Genomic DNA, 26,282 nt, shown 5'->3' with positions numbered 1-26,282 from the left:
GGAGTTTGGGGGGTCCATGGCGGTTATCCCCAAGCGTGAGAAGGGCTGGATTAGACTTACTCTGGTTGGATCCAGAAGGAAGAACCAAGAATAACGGGGGAGGCCACAAAGAAGCCAATTTAGGCTTAATGGCAGGGAAAACTTGATAATTCATGAAGTGACTTGAGCAGGATCACAGTGCTCGGAAGTGTCTGAAGGCGGGTTTGGACTTCACTCCTCACTCACTCACTGCCTTACTTCCAGTCACCCGGGGGCGGGGATGGAGGAGAAATAGAACAAATACAGAGACAATCCTTGTCCCAATTCCCTCTCATACATCGGTAGGCTGGGTCTCCCAGAGTACAGCTGGCTGCATCTCCCCCCAAGAATCCAGGGCCAAGTAGAAAGAATTATGCTTCCCCCCTAATACCATCAGCTCAATTTCTCATGCTGACGTTTTCCTTCCAACGTCCAAGGCCAGTTAGTATTTTCTCTATATCATCGATCGGCCCCATGATTCGTATTCCCGAATCACTGGAGCCAGTTAATATCAATCAGCTCTTACATCTAGAACAGAAGCAGGCTTCAGATAGGGGAGCTTCCCTCACTCCTCGGCCATCCCAGTCTCTGGGAAGAATCGAGCTCAAACTTTGCTACAAATTCCCTCCTGAATGAGCTCATTGTCCACTTCAACAACAGGACTCTATGAGGATCAATTCTGAGGGACGTGGCCCTCTTCCGCAATGAGAGGATCCAAATCAATTCCAATAGAGCATTAATGAATAGAATCAGCTACACCCAGAGAAAGAACTCTGGGAAATGAGTGTGGATCACAACAGAACATTTGCACTCTTTCTGTTGTTGTTTGCTTGCATTTGTGTTTTTTCTTCCCAGGTTATTTTTACCTTCTTTCTAAATCCAATCTTTCTTGTGCAGCAAGACAACTGTATAAATAAGTATACATATATTGTATTTAACATATATTTTAACATGTTTAACATGTATGAGACTGCTGCCATCTAGGGGAGAGAGTGGGGGGAAAGAGGGGAAAAGTTGAAACAGAAGTTTTTGCAAGGGTTAATGTTGAATAATTACCCACGCATATTTTCTGTCAATAAAAAGCTATAATAAAAAAATAAGACAATTGGGAGTAGGGACCATGAAAAATGTATCTGAAAGATCTAGGGATAAGAGAAGAGTTTACAAACAAAAAATGAGACAGAGAAGATTATGGGAAGTAAAAAATGAATATAACAAATTTAAGAAAGATTTTGCAAAAAAAAAAAAAAATTTTGCAGAAATAAAACGAATGCATCCAAAATTAGAAAGAAAACAAGGAACTGAGGAGGAAATTACAGCAAGTTTCTCTAATAAAGACTTCGTTTCTCAAAAAAAAGAAAAAAAATTCACTCCTGAATGGAGCAGGGCGGCTCCTTGGGACACGTTATAGCGTCTCATTTCCTAGTCTGGCTCTCCTCTGAGCTGCATCCACAGGTTGCTTCTCAGCAGCCCAATCTCTGCCCACCTGGAGGGTGGGAATGGGTGGAACATCATTTCTTCCTCCTCCTCACTTGGACACGACCAGAGAAAAGGCCAGTAAGTGCCTTGTGAACGCATTCTCAGGCCCAGCTTAGCAGCGGGTCCAACGGACTCCTCTTGCTCCATGCGATAAGGGGGCTCCAAGCTGTCACTGCACGGGCTCGGACTCCTTCGTTCCATGTCATCATGCCTTCCCAGGCAAGTTCCCCAAACTCCCCTGGAAGACCATTGTACCAATTCCCAGCGACTCCCAGGGCCTCGTTGGCCAGCCCACCGTTGCTCAGTCATTTTAGTCACGTCAGGTCTCCGTGACCCCACCTGGGGTTTCCTTGACAAAGATATTGGGATGGTTTGACATTTCCTTCTCCAACTAATTTTACAGATGAGGAAACCGAGGCAAATGAGGTTAAGTGGCTTGGCTGGGATTGCACAGTTAGTAAGTATCTGAGCTAGAGTTTTTCTGACTTCAGACCTGGAGTTCTATCCGCTGGGCTCCCGAACTGCTCCACAACCACCGCCACAAGGGAATGAATGTGGGGGAGAACATTGACAACTGTGACGAGAATTCATGTGGAGCTGAACCTTCAAGGGTGCTCGGAATTCACCAGACAGAGGTGAGGAGGAAACCGTTCCCGACATGAGGGCTGGTCTGGGGGAGGGAATGTCACGTACAGGGAATATGTAGGTCAGCCTGACTGGAACATGGAGTACATGAGGAGGATGCTGGGAAATGTCTGCAAAGATAGGCTGGAGTCGGATTTTCAGTGCCAGGAGTCTGTGGATCAGGGACATGGAGAGTTGGGCGAGCGTGCACTTGGGGGGAAGAGCCTGGAGTTAGGGAGACCGGACAGAAGGCGATTGTTGCAAGGCCTAAGAAGACGAAGGTGTCGGCCGGGGAACAGAGAGAAGGGGACATTTGTGACAGGTCCGGGGAAGGCAGCAAGGAAGTGCCATCACGTGGTGCGAGTGCGAGTGAGCTGTACCAGCTCAAGGGTCACCTGCTGGGAACCTGGATGGCTGGGAGATGGTGGAAAGGGGGGGAGTTTGGAGGCCTGGGGGTATGTCCAGTTAGTGCCCGCTTGGATTGTCCAAAAAGCAGATGAAGTTAGTCAGCAGACATTGCTCTAGACCAAACGGGGAGGTTAGAGCTCGGTTCTGGAGAGCCTTGAATGGCAGAGTCAGGATAACTTTGCAGGGAGCTAAGCTCTCTTGAGCAGTTGAGTCCAGCTCCTATGAGGAAGAATCTGTGGTCCCTGCCCGAGCTAAATGGCTGCCCCTCAACCCCTGGCACTCGGGCTATCTGGGAGAAGGGCAGTTGGGTCCTGCTGTCCTTCGGGCCTTTCCTCCACTCTTCCTGCCACCCCAGGCAGTCTGCCAGGATCAGCCAGGGTTTCAGGAAAAGAGGCCAAGAGAGAAGCAGGAATTAACCGCCCAGGAGCCAGAAATAGCCCAGAGGGGCTGACGTCACTGACTCCCACAGTGCCTCCACCCCCACTGTGGCTGAGAGAGTCAGTCAACCCTAAAGCTGAAGCTATCCCTTCGGGGTCCTGGGTCCCCACCTCAGCCCCAAATATGCATGGGAGACGGGTGTGTGTGTGTGTAAGGACAGGAAAGGACCAGGCCATGAAGGCCCTTAAAATGTCCAATTTCTATTGCGATCCTGGTGGGAGTAGGGAGCCATGGAGTTCACTGAGTCAGGTGGGAGAGGAGGTGCTTTGGGAAGGCTACTCTGGCAGCTGAGTGCAGAAAAGAGGGGAAAACAGGGACTGAAGGCAGAGGACCCAGTGAAGGGACTGTCGCAATGCTCCAGGTGAGAGGGGGCGGCCACGTGATGAGCATGAAGGGGCCACAGGGGACAAAAGACAATATCGGGCCACTTGGATGGGCTCTTTGGGATGGGGGAGTGAGGAAGTGGTGATGACAGTGAGCTTGTAAACCTGAGCAAATGGGAGCCTGTGGCGGGACCCTTAGCAGTGAAAGCTGGGAAAGGTGGGAAGCAAGAGGGGAGCATTTGGGGAACAGGCCCAGGCTGGGCATAATGGGTTGAAATGTCCAGTTTCAGATGGGTAGAAGAGAGTTTGTGATTCAAGCCTGGAGCTCAGGAGAGACACATAGATCTGGGAATCATACAGAGATGATAGAACCAAGGAAGCTGATCTGCTGATTAAGCGAGATGCCACAGGGGAAGAGAAGAGGGCCAGGGCAGAGCCCTGTGGGATCCCTAACTTGACCTGGATAAAAGAGGAACAGAGAGCTAGGGAGGAGGAGAATCAGGAGAGAAGTGGGTCCTCAAAACCTAGAGAAAAGAGCATTTTAGAAGGTTCCTGAGAGTGGCCACAGTGACAAAGGCTGCACTAAGGTCGAGAAGGGGAGGACTGAGAAAAGGCCATTGGATTTGGCAATTCAGATCATTAGTAATGTCAGAAAGAACAATTTCCAGTCAAATGGTGAAGTTTGGACGCTGGATTAGAGTGGCTTTAGAAAGTGTGAGAGGAGAGAAAGTAGAGGTTCCTCTCTTAAGCAAGGAGTGAAGCCAGCCAGAGAGGGAGAGGCTGTGTGTAGATTAGAAAGTCACACAGCTGGGAAGGGTCTAAAGCTGATTTGAACTCAGATCACCTTACTCTACACTACTTCTATCTACCACTCCATCTAGCTACACTAGACTTGGATTTCCAATCTCTAAAACATTCAGATTCATGGACTTACTTTGTTTGGATCTTTGTAGGTCTCTGGGTCCCAGGCAGGGTAGATCCTATCTCCTCCTCTGGGCCCAGGCGATCCTGCGTCTGCCACACCTGGGATACACTGCCTCCTCACCTCCGTCTTATAGAATCCCTAATCATTTCCTCCAAACTGCAGCTCAAATGCCACTTCTACACCAGGCTTTGACTGATGTTTCCCAGCTACCAATGCCTCCCTCTGACCTCCAAATAACCTTTTAGTTATTTTATGAGCGAATTGTTTCCCCTGATGGAATGTAAGCTCCCTGGGGAGAAATAACATCTTACTTCATATACTCAGCAACTAGGCCTAGTCTGGGACCACTTAATAAGTATATGTATTGATGGATGGATAGATGAATTGACTCCTAAAAAGCCCAAAATTGCATTAAATTTCAAAGCTGCTGCCACAAGATTGATTCATGGGGAGCACCTCACCCCTAAAACCTTCCCCCTTCCTAATTTTGTTGTTGAGCGCACCATCATCCTCTCAGGCCCTTGGGCTCCTAATCCAGGAGTCACCCTGCACTTCTCCGCTCTCTCATCCCCATATCCAGACTGTTGCTAAGGCCTTTCTTGTGGATCTCACTTCTGTAGCATCTTTTGTGGATCTCACCTCTGCAGCATCTCTTGTGGATCTCACCTCTGCAGCATCTCTTGTGGATCTCACCTTTGCAGCATCTCTTGTGGATTTCACCTTTGCAGCATCTTTTATGGATTTCACCTCTATAATATCTTTTGTCCGTTTCATCTCTTCAGCATTTCTTTTGTGGATTTCACCTCTGTAGCGACTTTTGTGGATTTCACCTTTGTATTATCTTTTGTCCATTTCACCTCTGTAGCCTCTTATGGATTTCATCTCTGCAGCATCTCTTGTCTATTTCATCTCTATAGCATCTCTTGTCCATTTCACCATGGTCTCCTCTTGAATTCACCTCTGCAGTGTCTTTCTAATACCCTGTCCCCTGCTCTCCCGGGACATTGCCAGAGGGACTACCTCATCTCATGTCTGGACTATTGCAACGATTCTTTAATCCGTCTTTCTGCTCCAAGTCTCTCTTTGTTCTAATCCATGCTCTCTATTAAGCTGCCAAAGTGATCTTCAAGTATAGAACTGAACACATCACCCCTCTTCAGTAAACTGCAGTGACTTCCTATTATCTCCAGGATCAAATACAAATATATATACTTTATATATATATACTTTACTCCTCTGTTGACAATGGCTTCCTCGCTGTTCCTTGAACAAGACACTTATCTCCTGACTAGATATTTTCTTTGCTGTCCCTTGTTCCTGGAATGCTCTCCCTCATCTCTGTCTCTTGGCTTTCTTCAGGTCCCAGCTAAAGTCCCAGCTTCCATAAGAAACCTTTCCCAATTCCTCATACTTCTAATACTTTCCCTCTCTTGAAATCTCCAATTTATCCATTTATCTGCTCCACAGTTTGTACAAAGTGTTTGCGTTGTCTCTCCCATCAGATTGCGAGCTCCTTGAGGGCAGGGATTGCTCCTTACCTTCTTTGCCTTTCTTTATATTCCCAGCATTAGCCCAGTGCCTGGCACATAGGAGGCACTTAATGGGTTTTGACTTGATTTGATTTAATCTTCTCATGTGTTTTTCAGGTGAGTTGTTGTCAGAACAAGTAGACTTTCTCTATTGTGTTTCTGAAATCAATTCTTTGAGCCTGGGTGTGAACCATCCCATTGATCCTGATCAGTGAGTTTTATCTTTTTTGAGATCAGAGCCCAATGCTTTGACCTACTGAGTGACATTGTCTTGGGATCCCAGTCCTTTCTTTCCACCTGTGTTGTTTCCTTCTCAGCTTGGTATCCTGTGGGCTTGCGAGTGGGACCAGATGAGAGACTGTGTGTGGGCAGACACTGTGAGCTGGGTGTGCCCTGTGCACGCATATAGATGTATGGCTCGTGTGCAGGCCCACTGGAGGCCTAAGTGGAGGGGAGGAAGATGGGACGGGGGTTGGGAAAAAGGGAGCTTCTCTGGGGTTGGGCACATGTAATCTGTTGGTCCCAAGCTTTTGACAGAGCCCGTGCCACAGGGAGCCCATACCCTCAGAGAACCAACCCCTGGTCTGAAGGTGAGGGCCTATAGTCAGAGACAGGACTTTGCGGAGGCAGCATGGCACGGCTGTCTGGGAGCAGGAGGGGTGGACAGGGCCTATACAGGCCTGACTGTTGGCGCCTCAGCTCGCGGTCTTACTTGGGCCTGGTGGATGCTAATTGTGTCCTAAGAGGGAGCTCCTGGGACTGACCTGCATTTCCCCCCCACAACATTACTCAGGGACTGGCTCCTCAAGCCTTTCCTCTGGTTCACTGGTGAGGAGAAAGGATGATGTTTGACTCTGAACAAAGTCCTTCCCCTCTGTGGGTCTGTTTCCCCACTGAGGAGAGTTGAAGAATATCAGAATTCTAAGGGAGATCGCGTGAGATTCTGAAGTTCCTTTCCGGCGAGACATTCTGGAATCGGAGGTCATCTGGGGGAGGTCATCTGGGGGAGGCTATCTGGGGGAGGCTATCTGGGGGAGGTCATCTGGGGGAGGCTGGGTTATCCAGCCTCGGCACAAGCACCTTTGGGGGGGAAAGCTCGCTACTTCCTAAGGAATTTGGAATAGCTCTAGTAATGAGAAATTCTTCCTGAATCCAGCCTGAATCTGCCCAATAGCCTCCCCCCCCCCATCGCCTCTGGCCTTCCTTCCTGTTGTTGTGCTGCCCCCCGCTCCCCCCGATTCTTTACCAAGAGAATCAATGAAAGAATGTCTCTAAGGGAAGGGGGTGGGGTGGTGGGGGCCATTTCCCTCAAAGTCAAGGGTTCTGCTCCCCCCGCCATCTCCCATATTTTTTTAAGGATTTGGGACTACCTACAGCCAAATCTGTTTTCCCTTGTGGCCAGTAATTGTTCTGGGACAAAGCTGGCAACCAGCGAACCCCTTCTCGCCCCCTACGCTCCCCTCAGCTCGCCTCCTTCTGCTGTCGGTCTCCCCTGTCGTTTTCCACAGGTGAAGTGCTTCCTTCTCCAGCCCCAGCCTCTGTTTGAACCCCCCCCCCCCATTCTAGGGCACTCAGTATTCAGCCTCAAAGGGTTCCTTACGCACCCCAGGCTCCAGCAGGACAAGGACCACGGGGAAGCCCGAGATTCTGCTCCGTGTTGTTTGGAGAGGCTGAAGTCTTGGGTCCTGATCCTGCCCGGCGTTCCCCAGGAACAGACCCCAGAGGCTGGAGGAGGATTGGGGGGGCAGCCTGTGATGTCTCTAACCCCCCCCCCCGCCCCGGGAACGCCCCTGCAGCCAGGCCTGGGCCCGCCACGGCCAAGGGGAGACGCGGGCGGGGAGAGGGGAGAACGGCGTCTGGTGTCGCCCCCGGAGGGGCTCGTCCCCGGCCCCCCACACCACACCACGCGGGAAATGTGCTTTATTGCAACTGTTTATTGCATTTTAACCTGGAGCAGATGGCCCGGAGGCCAAAGGGCGCCTCCCCTGGTCGCAGCAACACGCACACGTGGGGACAAGAACAACTGTAAGGACCGGTCTAGCAGCTACGTACGCACAGCATGAGTCGTCCACGCACACTCACAATGACTGACTGGGTTCCCGTGAAGCAGTTGGGCTTTTCCTTTTCACATTAACTACATGAATTTCTCTTGACTACATCAAAGAAGACAGAAGAGTTTTACACAAGTAACAACGGGGAGACGGGGCGCCGGAGTCACATGCTGGAGTTCACCCAGGCAAACGACAGTTCTGGTGGGGGGGAAGGGAGGGGGGGAGGGGGAGGGAAGGAAGCCCCCCCCTCCCCTCCCCCCGGGGGCCAGGGGGGCCGACGTGGAGACAGGCCGGGGGAGGGGCCTTTGGGCGGGGAAGGGAGGCAGTGCTGTGGGAGAGACCGAACTTAGCAATGGGCCTGTCCTGGGCCAACAGGCCTCGGCCAGAGGGGTCCGAGGTCCCTCACCTCCCGAGAAGCTAGCTGGGAAAGGGCAAGAGGAAGGGGCGGGACAGGGCTCCTCCCCCCGCCTTGGGGGCCTGGCCAATGCTGCCCTTGCTTGGCTGGCACTGATCTGGGCACGTCTGTCCAGCTGCGGCCGCCCCATGGCTCCACTTGAGTCGTCTCAAACTGGGTCCCCGGAAGCTGGAGAGCCCCCAGCCTCCTCCCGGTCATCTTTTTATCCTCGGCAGCTTGGAGAGCTCGAGCCGGGCACCCACGGGGTCCCAAGACCCCCGGTGGGGTCCCAGACACCGGGCCTGGCACACCACAGTTAGCAGCAAGGAACCAAGCTCCCCAGGCCGGTGACAGCAGCAAGAGCAGAGAGGCTTCCCTTCGCCCTCCCAGGGGCCCAGCCCCGGACACTGCCCCGCTCCCCAAGGCCGAAGCCGTCCGGTGTCCTCGGGGCATGGGACAACAGGGGCCGGCCCAGTCTCGCTGCTGAAGCTGTGCCCCTCTGCCCCCACGGCTGGGGAACTGTCCAGATGTCTGCTGGGAGCCCGGGGAAGGGGTCCCAGTCGGGCCCCGTCAGTGCCCGTGTCCCCATCTCATGCCGGCTCCTCGAAGGCACAGGATTCGGGGCGGGCTCCGCCCCCAGCGCCCTTTGCTGATGGAAGACATGGAGCTGGGGCTGGGAAGCCCTCCCAGGGGCTCTGACAACGGCCTGGAGCAGCTCTGAGCCCGCTCGCCCCCGGGCCCTTCTCAGCACCATCGACACCCAAACTGCCATCTGCGCCTCCTCAAAGGCTTCTGGTCTGCAACGGGGGCGAGTCAGGTCCAGTCACGAGAAAAGCCCAGATGGACGCGTGCAGGATCTAAGACTCCTTCCTCCCTCCCCCCCCGGCCCCCCGCGTTCTTGGGCGGCACCGACCCCCCTGGTGCCCTGGGAGCCGCGAACGGCGTTTGGCTGAAGGCCCCTCCCCTCCCCCTGCTGCCAGACCTGGGAAACAGCAAACACTGGCGACGGCCGACTTCCCTCGTCCCCGAGCCCGCGGGCTGAGAGCATGGGGGTCCCAAGCCCAGAGATGACAATCGGGACTCCTCGAGGCTTCCTGCCAAACGTTTCCTCCAGGGCGAAGGTGGGGGTTGTAAGACGAGAAGGGAAACCCGGGCAACACCTCCCTCCAAACCCCCAGAAGTGGAGGCTCCGGGGCCGCTGAGCGGAATCTGGTGTGTCCCGGTGCCAAGGCCGGGGAGGAACAAGACCCGGGCGCCAGAACGAGTCAGGGGGCGCAGGAGCCCCTGGCGAAAGCTGAGAACGGCGAGGGGTGAGAAAGGGGCGGACCCAGAGGCTCCTCCCAGGGACCAAGGGCTGGAAAAACAAGGTGCCCGAAGGTCCTGGATGGTCTTTGGGTCTAGGGCCAAGCCACAGACCGGCCAGACCCAGGAGGGGGAGGCGGGAGGAGCAAGGGAGACATTTGTCTGTTGTTTCCCAGGGGCTGCGATCCCAAGGGCAGGCTGCCGAGCAGGCCGGTCCCGGCTGTGGGTCTGAGCGGGGCCCACTCCCAGGCCAGGATCTCCACGGGGAAGGGAAGCCCGGGGGTTGGCGCTCCCGCCAAGGCGGCGTTGGAGGTTCTGGGGAGATGCCGTGCGCTCGGCCCGGTTGGGGCAGCTCTGCAGGTTTTTGGTATATTCCAGCCACCGGGAAGCACAACATTGCACTGTCTACACACGTCCGAGTTACGGGGATCTCAGGTGGGGAATTCTTCAAGGGCCGAGACCCCCAGAGGAGCCCAGGGCGAGGGAGACCCCCAGGCCCTTGGCAGGTCCAGGGGCTCCGGACCAACCCCAGGGTTCTCCGGTACCCACAGACACTTGCCCATTTCCTTTTTTCCCTTCAAATTTTGGTATGGAAAGGAACGCTTGCCCAGGCTGGGGCCCTCGGGGCCCGTCCTGGGGGAAGGGCCCGGATGTCGCTGGGCCCGCTTTGCCCTCGGTACAAAAGATGCCACGCACAGGGAGGACTCATTCATAGGGCTTCTGGTACGTGTAAAAGGAACGAGCAGTTCCCCCTTTTCCTTTGGTCAGCTCAGCCTCCCAAGCCCGTCTGCCTGCAGCAGGAGCAGCCCTGAATGACCATGGGGTCGGCCCGGGGCCCCCACCAGTGGCGGGGGCTCCGGCCTCCTCGGGCTCCTGGGTGGAAGCAGATGACGGGACCCTCTCCCTGCCCCCCCCCCCCGACTGAGCCTGGCCCAAAGTAAAAACCAGGGAGACACGGACGCACCCCCCCCTGCTCCCCAACCCCCATTCTCCATCTGCGGTGTCTGTCTGCCTCCGGTCCCCCGTGCTCAGTTTATCCCCCTCGGGGAGAGCGCACATGGGTGTTGACAACAAAAACAGCCGCGCGCGGCGCAGCCGAGAGCCCAGACGCAGGCGGCCTCGGCGTCCGGCCGGAGGTGGCCCCGACCCCCGGCCGGCCCCCAGGCCCCTCTGCTTCACATTCACAGAATCACATCTTGTGCAAAACAAGCAGTCTAAGTAGAAAGGATGCCCTCGTCGCCCTCCTCGTCTCCGTCGTCCCGCAGATAAAACCCTAGAAAAGCCCCCGGCTCCCTCGGCCGCGGCCCCGGCCGCACTCCCGGCCCGCGTCTATCTGCAGTGGGAGGGCAGCTGTGCGTAGACGGGGTGGGCCAGCCGGACGTTGAGGGAGTCGTTGTGCTGGACGAGGGACGTGTGCTGGTAGTGCAGGACCAGCTCCTTCAGGCTGCCGTACAGGTTGTAGGGCTCGGCGAAGCCATAGCCCCGCGCCGTGCTGTAGATCACGCAGTGCTTCACGTCCCCGTCGGCCCTGCGAGCGACAGGAGAGGGGCACCGTGAGGGGAGCATCCCTGGGCAGACCCGGACCCCCCCAACAGTCCCAGACCCTCGGGGAGGCCCCCAGCCCCTCTAAGGAGCTCAGGGGTTTCTTGGGCGTCACTCGTGGACCCCCTACTATGCTGCTCCTCCCTGAAAATCAGGCCTGGACAGTTCCTGAGAGGAAGGTGAGGGAGGGCTCAGAAGCTCCACTGGATGGATGCGGAAACTCAAGTCAGGATCCGTAACTAAAGCTGGGCGACCGGGGAGCGGCCGGCGGCTGGCTCACTGCCCCACACTGAGGAAAAGGCCCCTGACCGGGCCCACTGCCCAGGCTGGGCTCGGAGGCCCCGGGACAGAGCTCTGGGGTCAGTGGCCCCAGAAGCTCTGGATGCTCCCTGAGCCGGGCCTGGGGGGAGGAGGCTCCAGGGGAGCGGTGAGGATGGCTCCCAGTCCCGCCCCCCCACGGCCCTGATGCGGCGTTTTTGCTGCCTGGGTCAAAGGGCACCCCTGGCCTGTGCTTCCTACGGCCTCCATGCCCTGGCAGGACTGGCCCCCTGTGCCCAGACAGCCAAGACGGATCGGCCCCCAGTGCGGCTGCTCCTGACCACGGCAAGGACTCTTTACTGGTTCAGGCCCCACAACGTTCCTCACGAAGCAGAAACCATCCTGCCTGTACTAACCCTCTGTGGGCCTCAGTTTCCCCATCTGTAAAATGAGAACTTGGGTGAAGTCAGTGACCTCTAGAGAGAGTCCAAGTTCATCTGGGGCCGCAGAAGAACCCGGCCAATGCCAGGGGGGCAGCAGCGGGCACGGGGCCCCCTCCCCCACCCCGGGCCCTGCTCGGGCGCTGGCAGAATAAGGACTCACACCACGGAGCAGGCGTAGCAGCCCTTCTTGCTGCTCTCGCGAATTAAGAAGGCTCCGTCGGGCTTCCCGTGGAGCAGGTCTTCCGCCTGCAGCCGGTTGAGATCCCCGACAAACCACGTTTTCTCGTCGTAGTGGGGCAGGTTTTCATCTTCCTCATTCATAAAATAGGTCCTGCGAAGCCGATGTGAGAATGGGACCCCATTAGGCAGACAGAGGTCCCCCCAGTGCACGGGGGCTCCCCTCCCCCAGCTCACAGGACCCCCCGTCCGCAGAGGGCTCGGCCCGGGAATGCCCCTGCCAGCCCTCGGGGGCCCCGCTCGGAGCCTTAGCCACAGGGCAGCCCGGGCAGAACCATAACTCCCTCCCCAGGAAGGGCCCCCGGCCCAGAGTCAGCCTGGGCCCTCCCCCGCCGTGAGCCCCCGTGGCACTTACTCATCGATGTGGTCATTTTTGATTCCCAGCCAGTCGTTGAGTCGTTTCTGTCGGACTCCTTTGTGGCTGAGCCATCTGCAGAAGGAGAAGGAAATAAGCCCAAGGGCTCAGGCCCACGGCCGCCCCCCCCTCCCCGGCTGGCCCTTCTGCTGTAGCCGCGTCGTCCTGAGGTCCGGGGGGTCCTAGGCCTCCCCCTCCCCCCCGGCCCCACGCACTCACACTAGGTACTGGTCGCGGATCTTGCGCAGCTGAATCAGGTCGGGTTTGATGCTGTTCATCTTCTTGTCGGTCTCCCGGTTATCCAGCGCCTGCTTCTTCAGGTCCTGCTCCAGGCGCATTTTGCTATCGTGAATTTCACCCAGACGCGATTTCAACTTCTCATAATTCATCATTATCCTGGGAAAGCGGTGGGCCAGTTAGGGACAAAGCGGGGGGGCTCCCAGCAGAAGGATGTGGGGGGCGTGGCCAGTCGAAGGACCCCCAGAGCGGTGACAGGGGAAAGGCTGCAGGGGCCTGGGAGCGCCCACCTTCCTCCTTGCCATACTCCTGACCCACGGGTCATACCTGCCCCTCGCCCCCTCCCATGGCTTGGGTCACGGCCCGTCCTCCCCGAGGGACATGTCTGAAGGCTGCTGTGCCAGCCCCACAGAGGGCAGAGACATCCGTCCCCATCCTCATTGTTTCTAGGTCTCTGCCGGCCCACAAGGTGGCAGCCGCTCCTCGGGGCCTTGACCTGGGGGGAGGCTTCTGCCGCGTCCAGGCCGGTCACCCCGCCCTGGGACGATGACCCCGGCGTCCGCTCCAGGGATTCTCCCAAGGGCGTCAGAAGCCTGTAATGGGCTTGAACCGCTTGAGTCGATGCACGGAGGTCGGGCGGAGCACTTAAGGCTAACTACGGAGGACAATACTCTGGGCATGTGCCTGGGGAATGGCCCTTCCCACCATTCTGTGCTGGCCCAATGATGGTGTACACAGAGACTCGTGGGAGGGACTGGGGGCGAGTAAGAGGAGCCAGGGTCACTTTGGCCGTGGACAAGGGAGAAGGAGTCACGGAGATTCTGCTCCATCCAATTCAATCCTACCCCTAAAGACCAAGAATGAGGCCCAAGGCCTTTTGCTGATCCTGACTCCGGCTGATCTGGGCTGTCCTGGGAGCTGACTCGGCCGTGTCTGACGCGACTGCCCCTCCCGGCCCTCTCCGCCGACCCTCCGGCTCTCCCCGGGCCCGGCCTCCCGGCCAGGCCGCATCCCTCCGTCTCCTTCCCTGTCTCAGTCACTGCTCTCCCTCCAACTCCGAGGCCTGCAAGTCCCTCTGCCTTCCCGGGGCTCCCCAGACCAACGTCCCCCAGCCCCACCGGAGCATCCCTGCCAGAAAAGCCGCCCGGCTCTCCCCCTCGGCTAAGCCTTCTCTGACCGGGGCTCCCCTCACGGGGGCTCGGCCCCCATCCCTGCTTCTCTTAGGAAACAGCCCCCGGGCAGACCCGCCCAGCCGGTTAAGGGGCGCGACAGACACGGGGGCCCCAGCAGCGGGGGCCAAACAGGCTCGAGGACCCTCGCTCACCGCTCAATCTCCTTTTCGTTCCCCTCTCGCCGAAAGCGCTCAATGTAGTCTTTGCTCTGGCGCTCCTGGGTCGCGCACTGCTCCTCAAAGATCTTAATTGTCTCGTTAAAAGCTTCGATCGCCGTCCGCTTCATTTGAATTTCCTATAAGAGAAAGAGGAAGAGAATGAACACGTTGTGGGTCAGACCCGGGTCCTGCCCGGTACCAACGGGCATGGGCTGGGGCCTGAGCCCAGAAAGGGAGACCATCACATCAACTAGTGCTCAGGGGCCGGAGAAATCACGAGGGCAACAAAGCGATGATGCCTTTGAAAGTCTCTGCAAGGTTTACTGTCTCCTTTGCTCTTCAGCACAACTCTGGGAGGCAAATGTTCTTGTAATCCCCATTACACAGATGAGAAAACTGAGTTGAGGGAGGCCAAGGGCCCTGCACTTGTTAAATGTCGGAGATCCAAACCGAGGTTCACCTGAGGGCCCAAGGGACAACAGGAAGTGACCCACAAGCTCCAGATCTCTGCTGGGGGTCCTTTACCTTTGGGAGTGGAGGAATTAAGACCAAGGGGAGGACGGAGGTAAGAGGTTCACTAAAAGCCCATCCAAAGCAGGCCTTAAACACAAGGTGAAGGAAGGAGCCTGGGCCACTCCGCGCCCTTCTGTTCTGTAGCCGCTCACACAGACACGCTCACAAGATCCAAAGCAATCCCAATAAAGTTTGGGCAGAAAACGTCGTCTGCCTCCAGAAAAAGAACGATGGAGATTGAATCAACACACATTATGTTCACTTCCTTTTTCTGTTTTTTTTCCTCTCATGGTTTTTTCCTTTTGTTCTGATTTTTCTCCCAACATGATTTGTAAAGAAACATGTATTTTAAAAAGTTAATATACCTGTATGACCAGAAAAAATAAAACAATTAAAAAACCCACTGAATAAAACGGGCACTTCCAACTATGGGGCAGACAGAAGGGAAGGCCGTGAATGAACCCCGACCTCTGCCACAGCAGCCGGCTTTTCTTTCTGAGGGGGAGAAGAGGGGCCCGGAGCTTTCGCAGCGGTCCTGCTGCTCTGGGCTCCCCTCTCGCAGTCATCAAGCAGACGGTTCTTGAGGAGCTTGGGCCCAGTCTCCGGCCCATCCAGGACTGGGCACGGCCTTGCGTCCCAGAGGCGCCTCCACCGTCCATCCCCCGAAACGCCCGTGTGCCGCAGGCTCCTGTCTTGCTGGTGCTTTTGGCTGGAGCTCGCTAGCTCCAGGCCTCCTGCCCCTTCCTGCTTCTCTGGTCGTCCCCCTGCTCTCCGCTCTGACCCCAGGGTCTTTCCTCCGGCCGTTCCCCACGCCCCAAGGCTGGCCCTCCCCACAGCTGCTCACTCCATAGGGAACTCGCCAAGCCGAGGCAGGCTGCTTTTCCGTCCTGCCCTCCCTCCCTCGCGCTGCAGACCCCATCACCTCCTCCTCTGCTCCAGCCTCAGGGAAGAAATGGCTCCTCTCTTCTCCAAGGGGGCTCCCTCCCTGCCCAGCAATGACGTCTCCTTCTCTAAGCTCACCCTCTCTCCGTGTCGGCTCCTTCCCCGCTTCCTCCAGACTTGGTCGAATGGCTCCCATCCTTGAAGTCCTGCCTCGAGTCTACAGCTGCCTTCAGCCAGCATCCCTCCCAAGTCTGTTGTCCCGTCTCCGGCTTCCTTCCCCACCACTGGCCCAGCCGGTCTCCCCAGGGGCCGGCCGTCTCCTCACCGATGGCTCCCTGCACCATGGACCCTGTGGCACCCTCCCTCCCCACTGGCTCTTCATGTGCATCGCAGGAGTCCTGGCTGCGCCGGTGCCCCGCGGCTGCCCTGAATCCCGTTCTCTCCTATCGTTTCTCCGCCACAGGCTTGGCTCTCAGCTCCCTGCAGACGGGCAGGGCTGGCCGCCCCCTGGGCATCTTCCTCTGCTGTTCCCCCTCTCCTCTCGAGGGAGGGGAACGGACCGCCATCTCCTCAGAGGCCGGACTTGCGCCCAGCTGTCCTCCCCACTGGCGCCTCCTGCTCAGCCTCCCCACTCCTCCGCCTCCTTCGCGTGGCCCAGGGCGCTCCCCCACCAGCCTGGCCTCCGTCTCCGCAGGGACCTCCTGCCTTCCGCCCTGGAGCGCCCCTTCCCTTGATGCAGAAGCCGGCTCCCAGCCTTCCCGCACGTGCTCTCTGGCGTCTTCGTCCCGAGTTCTTGGGGTGTTCCAGCGAGACTTGGTGCTGAAAAGGTGGGGCTTTCCTTCCCCCTGCCCTTCAAGCCCTAGGCCCAGCCCGCTGCTCAGTCACAGTGTCTGTACCTGCCCAGGACCCCGAAATCTGGACAAGACCTTTTTACCACTTGGTCTGTTCTGGGGGATGGGCACCCCAAATTCCTGTTGGCTGTATTCCCAAAGGCAGTCTTTCCAAGGAGAGCCAGATCTCGGGTAAATGGAGTCACGTCGTTTTGAGGAGTATGTTTGGGCAGAAAATGTCGTCTGCCTCCAGAAAAAGAACGATGGAGATTGCAAATATCTGCTCCAATGTTCAGTGCCCAAAGGCACCGCCCCAGTGCCGCTGAATGTCCCCCGGACCCCTCTGCTGGGGGGAGGGTTAGGGTGGATGCTCACAGCCTGGGAAGGCCGCCCCAAATGAAGGACGGCTGAATAAATGACGCTCTTTCCAGAAGGACGGCCCCCACAGCAATGTGGGGGGGACAATAAGGGGGAAGGAGGGTCCCCCGAGGGTGACTGGCATCGTGTGCCCCCGAGGCAGGCCCCACCCAGGAGCCAGGCTACAGCATAATGAGTATCAGTGGCTTAGAGCTGAGCCTCAGTCGTCGCCCACATAACACAAAGTCCGCGCTGGGAAGCCTGCTCTTGGATCCGGGCGTTCATACAGCGGCGTAGCCCCCACGTATCACGCTCTAACGCGGGCAAATAAAACCACGTTGGCCCGAACGGGGGAAGAATAAAAAGGAAGCCGGGAGCAAGAGGGGAAAGGGCCAGGCCGAGGCTTTACCCTCCTGCCACCGAAGAAAAGTGCGCCCAATCCAGGCCGATTGGGATCGCTGAGGGGGACCGGGGGCCCTGAGCAGCTGAAGCTCTGGCCAGGACTCCGGAACTCAGTCTGCTTATCTGTGGAATGGGGAAGACAAGCTCGGGAAGGCCGTGCTGCCTGATCGCATATTGTTGGTACAGCTACGCCCTGCGCCCTGCCATGTGCCAGGATCCGCACCCAGCTCCGACAGGCTCTCGGGGAATCCTGCCCACCTCAAACCAGGACAAGGTTAACTTCTCTGTCAGAGGAGGGGGCCACCCAGCCTCCCTGCCTCTGAGGTCTCTGCCAGCTTCCCCTCCCCTGCCCTCCAACAAGGAGAAGTCCTCCCTCCTCGGCTCCCAATGAGCTGCCTCCCTCGGGCGCCCTCGGCCCTGCCATCTGCCACGCCGGTCCGTCACAGACGGAGGGCAGGGGGCAAACAGCCAGGCCTCTTCCTGCCCTCCCACAACCCGGCCTCCAGGCCTTTCTTCTGAGCTCTGGGGCCAGCCTGGGGACTTTTCCTGGCTCCTGAACCAAGACGGTGCCAGAGTGCCAGGGTCCAAAAGGGCGCCGAGCTGGAAAGGAGCCGACAACCCTGAACAAGGGAATCACCCAGGCCCACCAAGGCCAACAAAGATCCGGGCCGGCGACCCACCTGCGAGGTCCTGGTGTACTCCTCATACAGCCGGTCATACTCTTTGCTCTTCTCTTGGTACTGAGAGTGGTACTCCTGCAGCTTTGTGCCAACGGCATCGATGTTGTCTTCTTTCACCAGCTGATCCTGCACAGGGGAAGGAGGGGAATGCTGATGCCGCGACCCACCTCGGGATCAGCCCCCAACCCCGAATCCTCGCCCAAATCGAGCCCTGGTCAACCAAACCCTTCTGCCAACATGAAGGCGTGTGCCCATCCTGTGCCCCTCTGCCCACCCCCCAATCTGCGTCCATCCCCACCCTGTGCCTCCTTACCCCTTCCACACCCCCCGTCCCGTCTGCCGGCGCCCATTCTGCTCCTGATTTGCCCTGAGCTCGGCAGCCCTCGCAGGTCGGCCATCTCTGAGGTCACTTTCCTGATTTCTCAGACGCTCACGCGTCACCAGTCTCTGCTTGACCTCTGTGACCTGACCCACGCGCTGCCCAGGGAGGAGGGGGCTGCCCGCACGGCCTTACCTGCTGGTACCTGGAGATGGGGTACATCAGCTTCACGTCGAGCTTGGGGTTGTACTGGGCCAGAGACTCGTGGCGGTAGTGATTGATCAGCTCCACCACGGAGCCGAAGGTCAGCGGGTCTGAGAAGCCGTATTTGCCATCCCGGTGGTAAATCTTAATCAATTTATTATTGCCTCCCTTCCTGCAAAACACAGTGACAGCCACCGGTGAGCCCACACGAGAGCGGGGCTTCCCCAGGCAGTCACTGGGCCCACAGATGCTCGACGTGTGGGGTGGGGGACGACAGGGAGGCTCCACCGCGGGGGGGCCCACCACGGACCGTGACCGGCCGCTCCCGGCTCCGTGGGGATCCCGCTCATCCCCTGGGCCTGATTAATGCAGGAGGATGCTCCTTCCGCCCGCACAGACCGCCCTCCCGACCCTGCAGGATTCTGTCCTCCCACAGATCTGTCCCCCAGTCAGTCAGGCAACAAGCATTTCTTAAACTCCTCCTATGGGCCAGGCGCTGTTTTAAGTGGTAGAAATGCAAAGAGAAGCAAAAAACCAGCTCTTCCCCTCTAGGAACTTATGTTCTAAGGGGGGAAGACAAGAGAAAAAAGGGCTCCAGGGGGCGTGGGGGTGTTGAAAGCTGGAAAAGCGCGAGTCAGCCCAGAGCGGGGAGAGAAGTGGCGAGGGTGACCCGCGCCATGGAGTCATGGAGGCCCTGGGCACACAGTCGGAAAAACCTGAGGCTCAGGGGGGAGTCATTGATTGACTCCTTGGTGACAAGGTGGCCTTGCAGAGAGAAGCTTCTGGCACCGAGAGCTTTGGGCTATTTCCCCAAGAGCCCTCCAGCCTTGCTCTTCCTCTCCTCCAGTTCTAGGGCCGCTCGCCGCCCATTTGCAGCATCTCCAAGACCACGGAAGGCGGTCCGCCCAGTAGCACCTACCATCCATTGGTTTTTCCTTTGTGGGTGGTCACCCTCTTTGGGGCGATCGTTCGACTGGGAACCCCGGCGCCGTTCCTAGGCTCGTGTCCCCGCAGACCGTCCCCCAGGAATCCCTCATCCCTCGGGGGATGTCAGCGGCAAAGCTCCCGGGCGAGCCTTCATTTAGCTCCCTGTTTGTGCCATCAGTGCTATTAATAATCAGAGACGTGTTCGGAATAAGGTTCTCCCTCGTTTCATCTTGCAAAGAGCCTGACGTCTGCGCGTCGCTCCTTAAGGGACTTGCAGGGTGAGCGGCACCGGGGGCGTGACTGGGACGAGGAGCGTTTCGGGGACAAAAGATGACGTTCCCCGGCAGCTCGACCCCAAAGTTCCCGGAAGTTCCAGCGCCGCAGTGGGCGTCCCAGCCGCCTCGGCTCGTTTTCCCGGTCGCCGGTCATTGCCCGGGGCAGGGTGTGACCCGACAAGAAGACCCCAGGGGGTCCTTCGGCTGCCGGAGAGGGCCCAGAAGTCGCACCTCCTCAGGACGTGGCCCAAGGTGCTCTTGCCGGTAACGGAGGGAAGGCGGCTGGCTCGGGATCTCCGTGTTAATTAAGCTCCCAGAATGACGGAGGCTGGGGTGATTAATTCTGCTCATTGTCACGTTATCTTGTCACAGAGGTGCTGAGAGCTCCCAGAAATGACTACTTAAACCACCACCGCACACGGGCAGTTCTCCCGCCACTCGGCTCTTTCCCCGGTTATGGCTTCTGCAGTTCCCGCCCATCCGACTGGCATTGGATCTCAGACTGAACCGCAGGGCAGCGCACAGTCGCAGCCAAACTTGGCACGGAGCCGCCAAGGTGCCCAAACTCGGCCCCCTCCCCTCATTTTCATTTTTGAAGAGGGGGAAGGATGGCTCAAGAGAGCTGCTCGAGGGCCTCCCCACTGACAGGGCGGCCCTGTGGCAAGGGCTTCCTCCCTCCCTGCCAAGTGCTCTAGCCATGGGGCTCTTCTCCTCAGGTGTGCACTGCCCCGCCGCACCAGGGGCTCTGGAGCCCTGCTGGGAGTCCGAGGGTCGGCACCGGTGCCGCTAACGCTGGGAAGCCAGGCAGGCAGGAAACCTCTCTCGCGGAGATCCCTCATGCGGGTTTTACATGCCAATTTCCCTTGCCTTACTATAATATACCCACTTTACAGATGAGGAAATGGAGACTCAGATCCAGGTTTCTCTTGGTTCCAAAGCCCACAATTTCCTCTCTAAGTCTGGGGGAGTGATACAAGGAGATAGCCCTCTGGCCTCTGCTCATTCTAGTTGGGGAGGAGGCTCTTCTCTGTAGAAATGACTGTGAAGCCAGAGGAGAGGAAAGGAGCCATGGAGCCTGGGAAGGGACAGAGGGATGCAGGTCAGGACAGAGACCAGAGCGGGAGGGCAGTCCCTGTTCTGTGCAGTGAGTGTCCCCAGCTTCCTCCAGGGAGCAGGTACGGGGAAGCAGACTCCGGCCGACTATGAAGGAAGTTCTTGCCAACAAAAGGGCTGCACAAGCGTGAAATGGGCCCTTCGCTAACAGCCCGCAAAAGCTGCCAGATTCCGGGGGGGGGGGGCTGGGGCAGCTTCCGGCCCAGGGGGTGGAGGGAGGGGAGTCACCCCAAGCTCTGAGGCCGTTTCCGGCCTGACTCCATTCTTATTAGTCTCCAAGGAGGCGGGAGGAGGCAGGAGGTCGAGCAGGTGAGGCTTCTGGCCTTCCAACAGCACTCAGACCTCAGGTAAACAGATCCCCCACAGCCAACAGTCATTAAGCTCCTGATGTGTGCCAGGAAGCCAGGAGAAAGGCCGGCGTCCTCGCTGGAAAGGGACACGTTGACCTGCAGGGAGAGCCTAGGAGATGAGAGGGAGGAGGAAGAGCGTCCCAGGTTCTGCAAAGGTGCGGAGGGAGGAGATGGACCCGCAGGAGGGGCCGAGGGAAAGGCCCACGGGCTCAGTCCTGACGGGACTGGGGAGGTCCGAGTCTTCATCGGGGGGCAGTGACAGACAGACTTCTGTTCTCTGCTAATGTCTCCCTCCCTCAGGTTGCTCCATGGGGGTGGGCGCTGAGGAGGAGGAGGGTGACGGGGCCCTTCCCTGGCTGGGTCTGAGCATCAGGAGGGAACCGGCCGGAGGGACCGGGCTGACACGGGTCTCAAGGCCTTGTGCCTGTCGGGGATGCTGTGAGAGCAGAGTGGCCTGGGTGGCAGGATCTCAGAGGGCAGAACGATGCCCGGGGACCCCGGGGACTGCCCCCAGGCCGGTGAGCTCCTGGTGGGCCGCTGTGAGGAGGGGATGGGACGGACAGGCCTGGCGTTCAGGGACAGGCTCGACTGGAGGTCCCTGAGGACCCTTCCATCGCTGAGATTCCGTGAGATCCTCATCCTAGTACAATGCTCTGTACACAGCTGGTGTTTAATAAGTGCTTATGGAACACAATCTTTCTGTCACAACTAGGAAGCAGCCTCTGAATACTGTCTGCAGGGACACACAGTCCCCAAGTGCTGTGAGGGAGACTCCCGGCTCCTGCCCCTCCCAAGGAGCGTGGCTGGAGGCAAAGTGCACCAAGGGTAAGGAGGTCCGGCCCTGGCTACTGCGAGCCCCCCGCCCAGCGCGCCTGCCTCGGCAGAGGGCCTGCCCCCGACCCCCTTTACTGTCGGGAAAGAGAAAAAGTTTGTCTCTTCCCAGTGTAGTCAAGACTACACAAAGCCCCCCCGCCTCCGGTTTCCCTTTGTGCTCCTTAAAAAGCCCGATCCGGCAGCCGGAGGAAGCGCTGCCATTGTCCGGCCCACAATCGTCCGGCGTCTCCAGGAATGCCGACCAGGAGAGCGCACAGGAAGCGGGGGGTGGGACCTGGGAAGGCCCCAGACTGGGGCCGGGGCCAGGCCGGAGCTCCGGGGGAGGGGGCCGGCCCCACGCACACCCGCTCGCGCACCAGGAAGGAGGCGGAGGACGGCTGGGAGCAGAGCACGGAGGCTCCGGAGGCCGCCCTTCTTCCCTCAGCCCCTGACAAACAGCTGGAAGTAGCCTCATAATCGGAGCGACACCTTAACTGCCGGCCCCTCGCCCCTGAAAGCCCTGCCTCTGCCCAGGCCTGCAGCCTCCGCCCGGGGCCTCCTCCCACAGGCAGAGTGAATCACAGCCTTGGGCAGGAAGGGGCCTGGGAGGGATGGAGCCCCCTCCCCCCCCATCTTGGGGCTTTCCCCTTAGTCTGCCCACATCCGGACGATCCAAGGGGGGCGCGCGCTGCCAGCTCCCGGCCGAGGGGGAGCGATCGCGGTGGGGCTCCGAGATCTCGGCGGTGACCTGGGAGGCTGGGTGCCCCGGGGGCAGAGAGCCGGCCACCACCACAAAGTCTTGGGCTCCAGGATGCTGCTGCAGCCCTTGGTCCCGGGGTCTCCCCCTGGAGGGGCTGACCTTGCTGGCCCTCGCCCGCTGGAACGGCTCCCTGGCAGGCGCCCCGGTGTCTGGCGTGTGGTCGATGCTGAATAACCGCCTCTCCTTCCGCGCCCTCCTGGCCGGGCGCACCGGCCCTCCTTCTCAGGCCCCACCAAGCGGCTGCCGGCCTGCATCAGCGCAGGGAGCTCCCCGACCTGTCCACGCTCATTTCTGCCCCCCCGCCTTTGCAGGGTCCTGGGGAGGAGGTTCCACGGGCACTAACCTCAGCCGCGCGTCACAGGAGATAAGAACGTGGGGAAGGGGGCCCTCTGGCAGGGGGCGAATTGGGGGCGACCAGTACCTACGAGACTTCTGCCGGAGGCGGGAGGCTGTGTGAGGAACCGTTCGCTGCCCCCCACTCCCCCGCAGGTCCCTCCCCCCAGGCCCCAGCTCACCGCAGAGTAAGCGTGTAGTCTCCCTGCACCTTGGTGGATGCGTCTCGCACCAGGAAGGTTCCATCGGGCATGTCCCGGAGTTTGTCATTGACCTCTTCCCTGGAGAAAAAAGGTCGGGGCTTAGTCTAAGGGGGGCAGAGGCCACCGGGGAGCCCCCCCTTGTCCTGGTAGCTCTCCTCATCTCTCAGGCACCTCATTGTCCGTCCCCCCCAGGATCTCTGTTTCTCTTTGCTCTATTGCTCAATCCAAGGGCAGACTCTGCTTTCTGAACCGGCTCAGATTTCAGAGGCTTGGGAGGTGGGGGGGCCTGTTTCTGTGGAGCCTCTGGGGCTTTGTGGGGCAGGCCTGAACTTGCACAGCCGCCCAAGAGCCAGCAGCCGGCCCCCTTCCTTGGCCGCTGTGCAAAGAAGGCTCTAGCAAGCAATGGGAGCAGCTGGTGACATCTTGGGAGCCAAGGAAGGCCCGGATTCAGAAGGGTGGGCAGCCCCGGGCCCAGGGCAGTTTGCCCTCTGGCTCAAGAGTTTAAAGATAGGCTCCGTTCCCCCAAAGTGGGCAAGGTAGGACAGGAAGGTAGCAGAGTCCAGCCCCTGAGGAAGGGCCCATGTTTGGGACCAAGGCCCCCCTGTCTTACCCGGTTAGCAAGACAATGCTTTGGGAACTCAAGGAAAACTCCCTTTCATCAGCCTAGGACACTGGACCCAATGCAAGAAGATGAAGGTCAACAGAGAGAAATGTCATCTTCTACACCAGTCAGCTTTCCCGGGACAAGCTAGGAATTTTCAGCAGATTGTCTGGGAAAGCTCCAGGGATTCCAAGCTGGATTCTCCCTCCCAGGGTCTGCAGGCCCAGTGCGGGCTGGGCTGGGCGGCCACACTCCCCCATTCCCTTCCACAGATGTGAGCCCAGCCTGAACCAAACCAGACCAAAGTCAGCCTCTCTACCCTGGAGACGTCCAAGCAAGGCCTTGGAAACATTTGAGCCCCGGAGTTCTGTGGGCCGTCCCCGGGAAGCCCCAAGTCCTCCTTTGATGTGGAAGCCAAAACAGCACACGACCAATGACTGTGGGCCACAGGAGGCAAGTTTTTCCACCAGCCCAACCCCCTGGGCCCCCTCCTCCCCACTCTGCTCCAAGACAAGTACTGGGAAAAGCCACTTCCAGCTAAGGGAGCCTTGGAGATTCCCTGATCACTGCAGAGAAGCGTCCGGGTCTTCTGAGACCCAAGCAGCTCTTATAAGGACGGCTCTGACCAACGGGGAGAACCCCAAATTCCAAGTGTGAAGGGCTCCACACGGCTCGGGACACCGTGGAATCCCACGCCCCGGCTTCCAAAGGGAGAAAGGGAACCCGAGTGGGCGCCAGGTGCTCCGGCTCACCTCGAGATGTCTCCCCAGTACCACTCTGCGTCAGGGAGGGAAAACCCTGAACTGTCCTTCAGGCCGTTGGCACCGGCTTGAGTCAAGGACTTGGGCGGCTTTGGCGGAAGAGCTAGGAGAGAAGAAACAGAAAGGATTTATGGGCCACAGACTGTTTGCTGCTGACTCTCGATTTCCCATCTCAGGTCACCCACTAACCAACCACTGTACAGGGAAAATCTGCCAGAAAGGAAAGTGTTGGAAAGGCCCCAAGCGGGGGCACCCTCAGGCTCTACGAGAAGGCGCAGTTCCCGAGGACCGCTCTCCATCAGGGGAGTCCTTGTCTGTAGGCAGGCCCTCCTGATACTGAAATCCGTTTTTCTGCACCCCTATCCTGCCTGGACTCCCACCTTGTGGGGAGGAGTAAAACTGTGTCTCTTCCACTGCACACATCGGCCCTTCTCCAACGCCCCACAGGCAGGTGCCCCTCGGGCTCCTCTTCTTGTGACCGGTAGCCCACACGCCGTGGCATTCTACCCACTGCATATTCCATAGAACTGGCCACACCGGCATGGAAGGGTCCATCATGGCCAAAATGACATCAGCACTGAGAGCACTTTGCCACGCTGAACTTCCAGACCCTTAGGATCTCCAGGTCCTGTTCCATATTATTCTAAGGATTTCTTTGTCCTTTCTGGACTAGGGCATCTTATACTAACTGGGGAAAACGAGGCACTCCAGCATTCTGCTGGAGGATTAGGAGTAATTTGGGAATAATTAATTTCCTCCTCCTTGAAAAGAATCTCCTTTTTTAACTCCACCAGTTCAGATGTTGATCTTTCAAATGCTTTTCAAATGTCCTAAAACCACCGGTCCCATAAAAGGGAAGGAATATAAACGCTCCATGGCAACTCAGATGTTAGTTGTAACTTTTAAAACACTTTAAAAAGCAGCGACTTCCTAAAACCTCAATTTTCCAACAAATCCCTGTAAAAGTATGACTGCTTTTTTCATTTGAGGTGATGACCAAAGAATTACCTTCCAATCTCTGAGCTGGAAGGGTCCTGCCCCATTACAGGCTCCCTTGGGCCTGGATGGTTTCCACCCACTCCTGGCAATACATATGGCAAGTGACCCTGAGCTTCTGCTTGCCACCTCCAGGGCCCACTGTTGGGGTAAGGAAGAGTCCTTTTTGCCAAGCCTAAATATGTCTTTCTGTAACTTTTCCCCATTTATCCTTGGGCTTTCCTTGGGGCCAACCAAAATACTTATAATCTCTTTTGTTCTGGTAGTCCTGCAATATACTGGACTCTCTTCCAGGCTCAGCTCTGTAGATATCTCCTACACGACGTCTCCTGATTGCCCTTGTTATTGGTACTCTCAACTCTCCCAGCTGCCTCTCCTTCATTAAGTCAACTGGTGATAAATATCTTTTAGTCATGGGAACCAATGAAAAAAATATATTACTCTCATTCTTGTGTATCCCTTTCCGCTTCTGAAGAGGATGGGGGAGGTTTCAAACAATAGTTTTTTTTTTTTTAGCTTTCAACATTTATTTTTGTAAGATTGAGTTCCACATTTTCTTTTCTCTCTCCTTCCCTTACCTCTCCCTTCTTCAAGATAGCAAGCACTCTGATATAGGTTATATATGTACAATCATTGTGAACACATTTCTATATTAGTCATGTTGTGAAATAAGAAAGGGAAAAACCCAAGAAAGAAAAAGCAAACAGATAAAAAAAAATGAAAATAATCTTCCATTATCATTTAGTCTCCATAATTCTCTCTGCATGCAAATGACATTTCCCATCCCAAATCTATTGGAATTGTCTTGGATCAGTGTATTGCCGAGAAGAACTAAATCTATCATAGAACACCACAGCTTTTAAGTCATTTACAAACTTAATTATTTTCCAAGGACCAATGAGTAGAAATATTGGAAGAGGACTTGAATCATATTAATGATGACAATTTTGTTGTAAATAAAACTAGAAGGACAGTAAAGCTCAATGGAAGGATGACTCATAGGTGCATCTTAAAGAAGCAAAGAAAGGAGTTGGAAAAAATGGGTCATGAGAAATATTATTTTATGAATC

At 57.3% G+C, this 26,282-nt stretch overlaps 1 protein-coding gene across 2 annotated transcripts in view; it reads right to left on the bottom strand.

The window, feature by feature from the left end:
* Nucleotides 1–10,480: 10,480 nt before the first annotated feature.
* Nucleotides 10,481–26,282, bottom strand: part of PIK3R3 (phosphoinositide-3-kinase regulatory subunit 3) — a 51,537-nt gene continuing 35,735 nt past the window's right edge. For both annotated transcript variants that reach the window (XM_051999842.1, XM_051999843.1), the window contains exons 2-10: nt 24,208–24,319; nt 22,834–22,932; nt 18,072–18,252; nt 17,558–17,683; nt 13,888–14,030; nt 12,546–12,722; nt 12,327–12,401; nt 11,895–12,065; nt 10,481–11,019 (exon numbers count right to left, since the gene is read on the bottom strand). In XM_051999842.1, coding sequence (XP_051855802.1) covers nt 10,821–11,019; nt 11,895–12,065; nt 12,327–12,401; nt 12,546–12,722; nt 13,888–14,030; nt 17,558–17,683; nt 18,072–18,252; nt 22,834–22,932; nt 24,208–24,319 — 1,283 coding nt within the window. In that variant the 3' untranslated portion in view covers nt 10,481–10,820. The remainder of the gene's footprint in view (nt 11,020–11,894; nt 12,066–12,326; nt 12,402–12,545; nt 12,723–13,887; nt 14,031–17,557; nt 17,684–18,071; nt 18,253–22,833; nt 22,933–24,207; nt 24,320–26,282) is intronic.

Source organism: Antechinus flavipes, chromosome 4 (assembly GCF_016432865.1).
Source record: "Antechinus flavipes isolate AdamAnt ecotype Samford, QLD, Australia chromosome 4, AdamAnt_v2, whole genome shotgun sequence".
Classification (NCBI taxonomy): Eukaryota; Metazoa; Chordata; class Mammalia; order Dasyuromorphia; family Dasyuridae; genus Antechinus; species Antechinus flavipes.
Note: the sequence above shows the minus strand (reverse complement) of the source record. Positions and strands in the feature narration are given on the sequence as shown.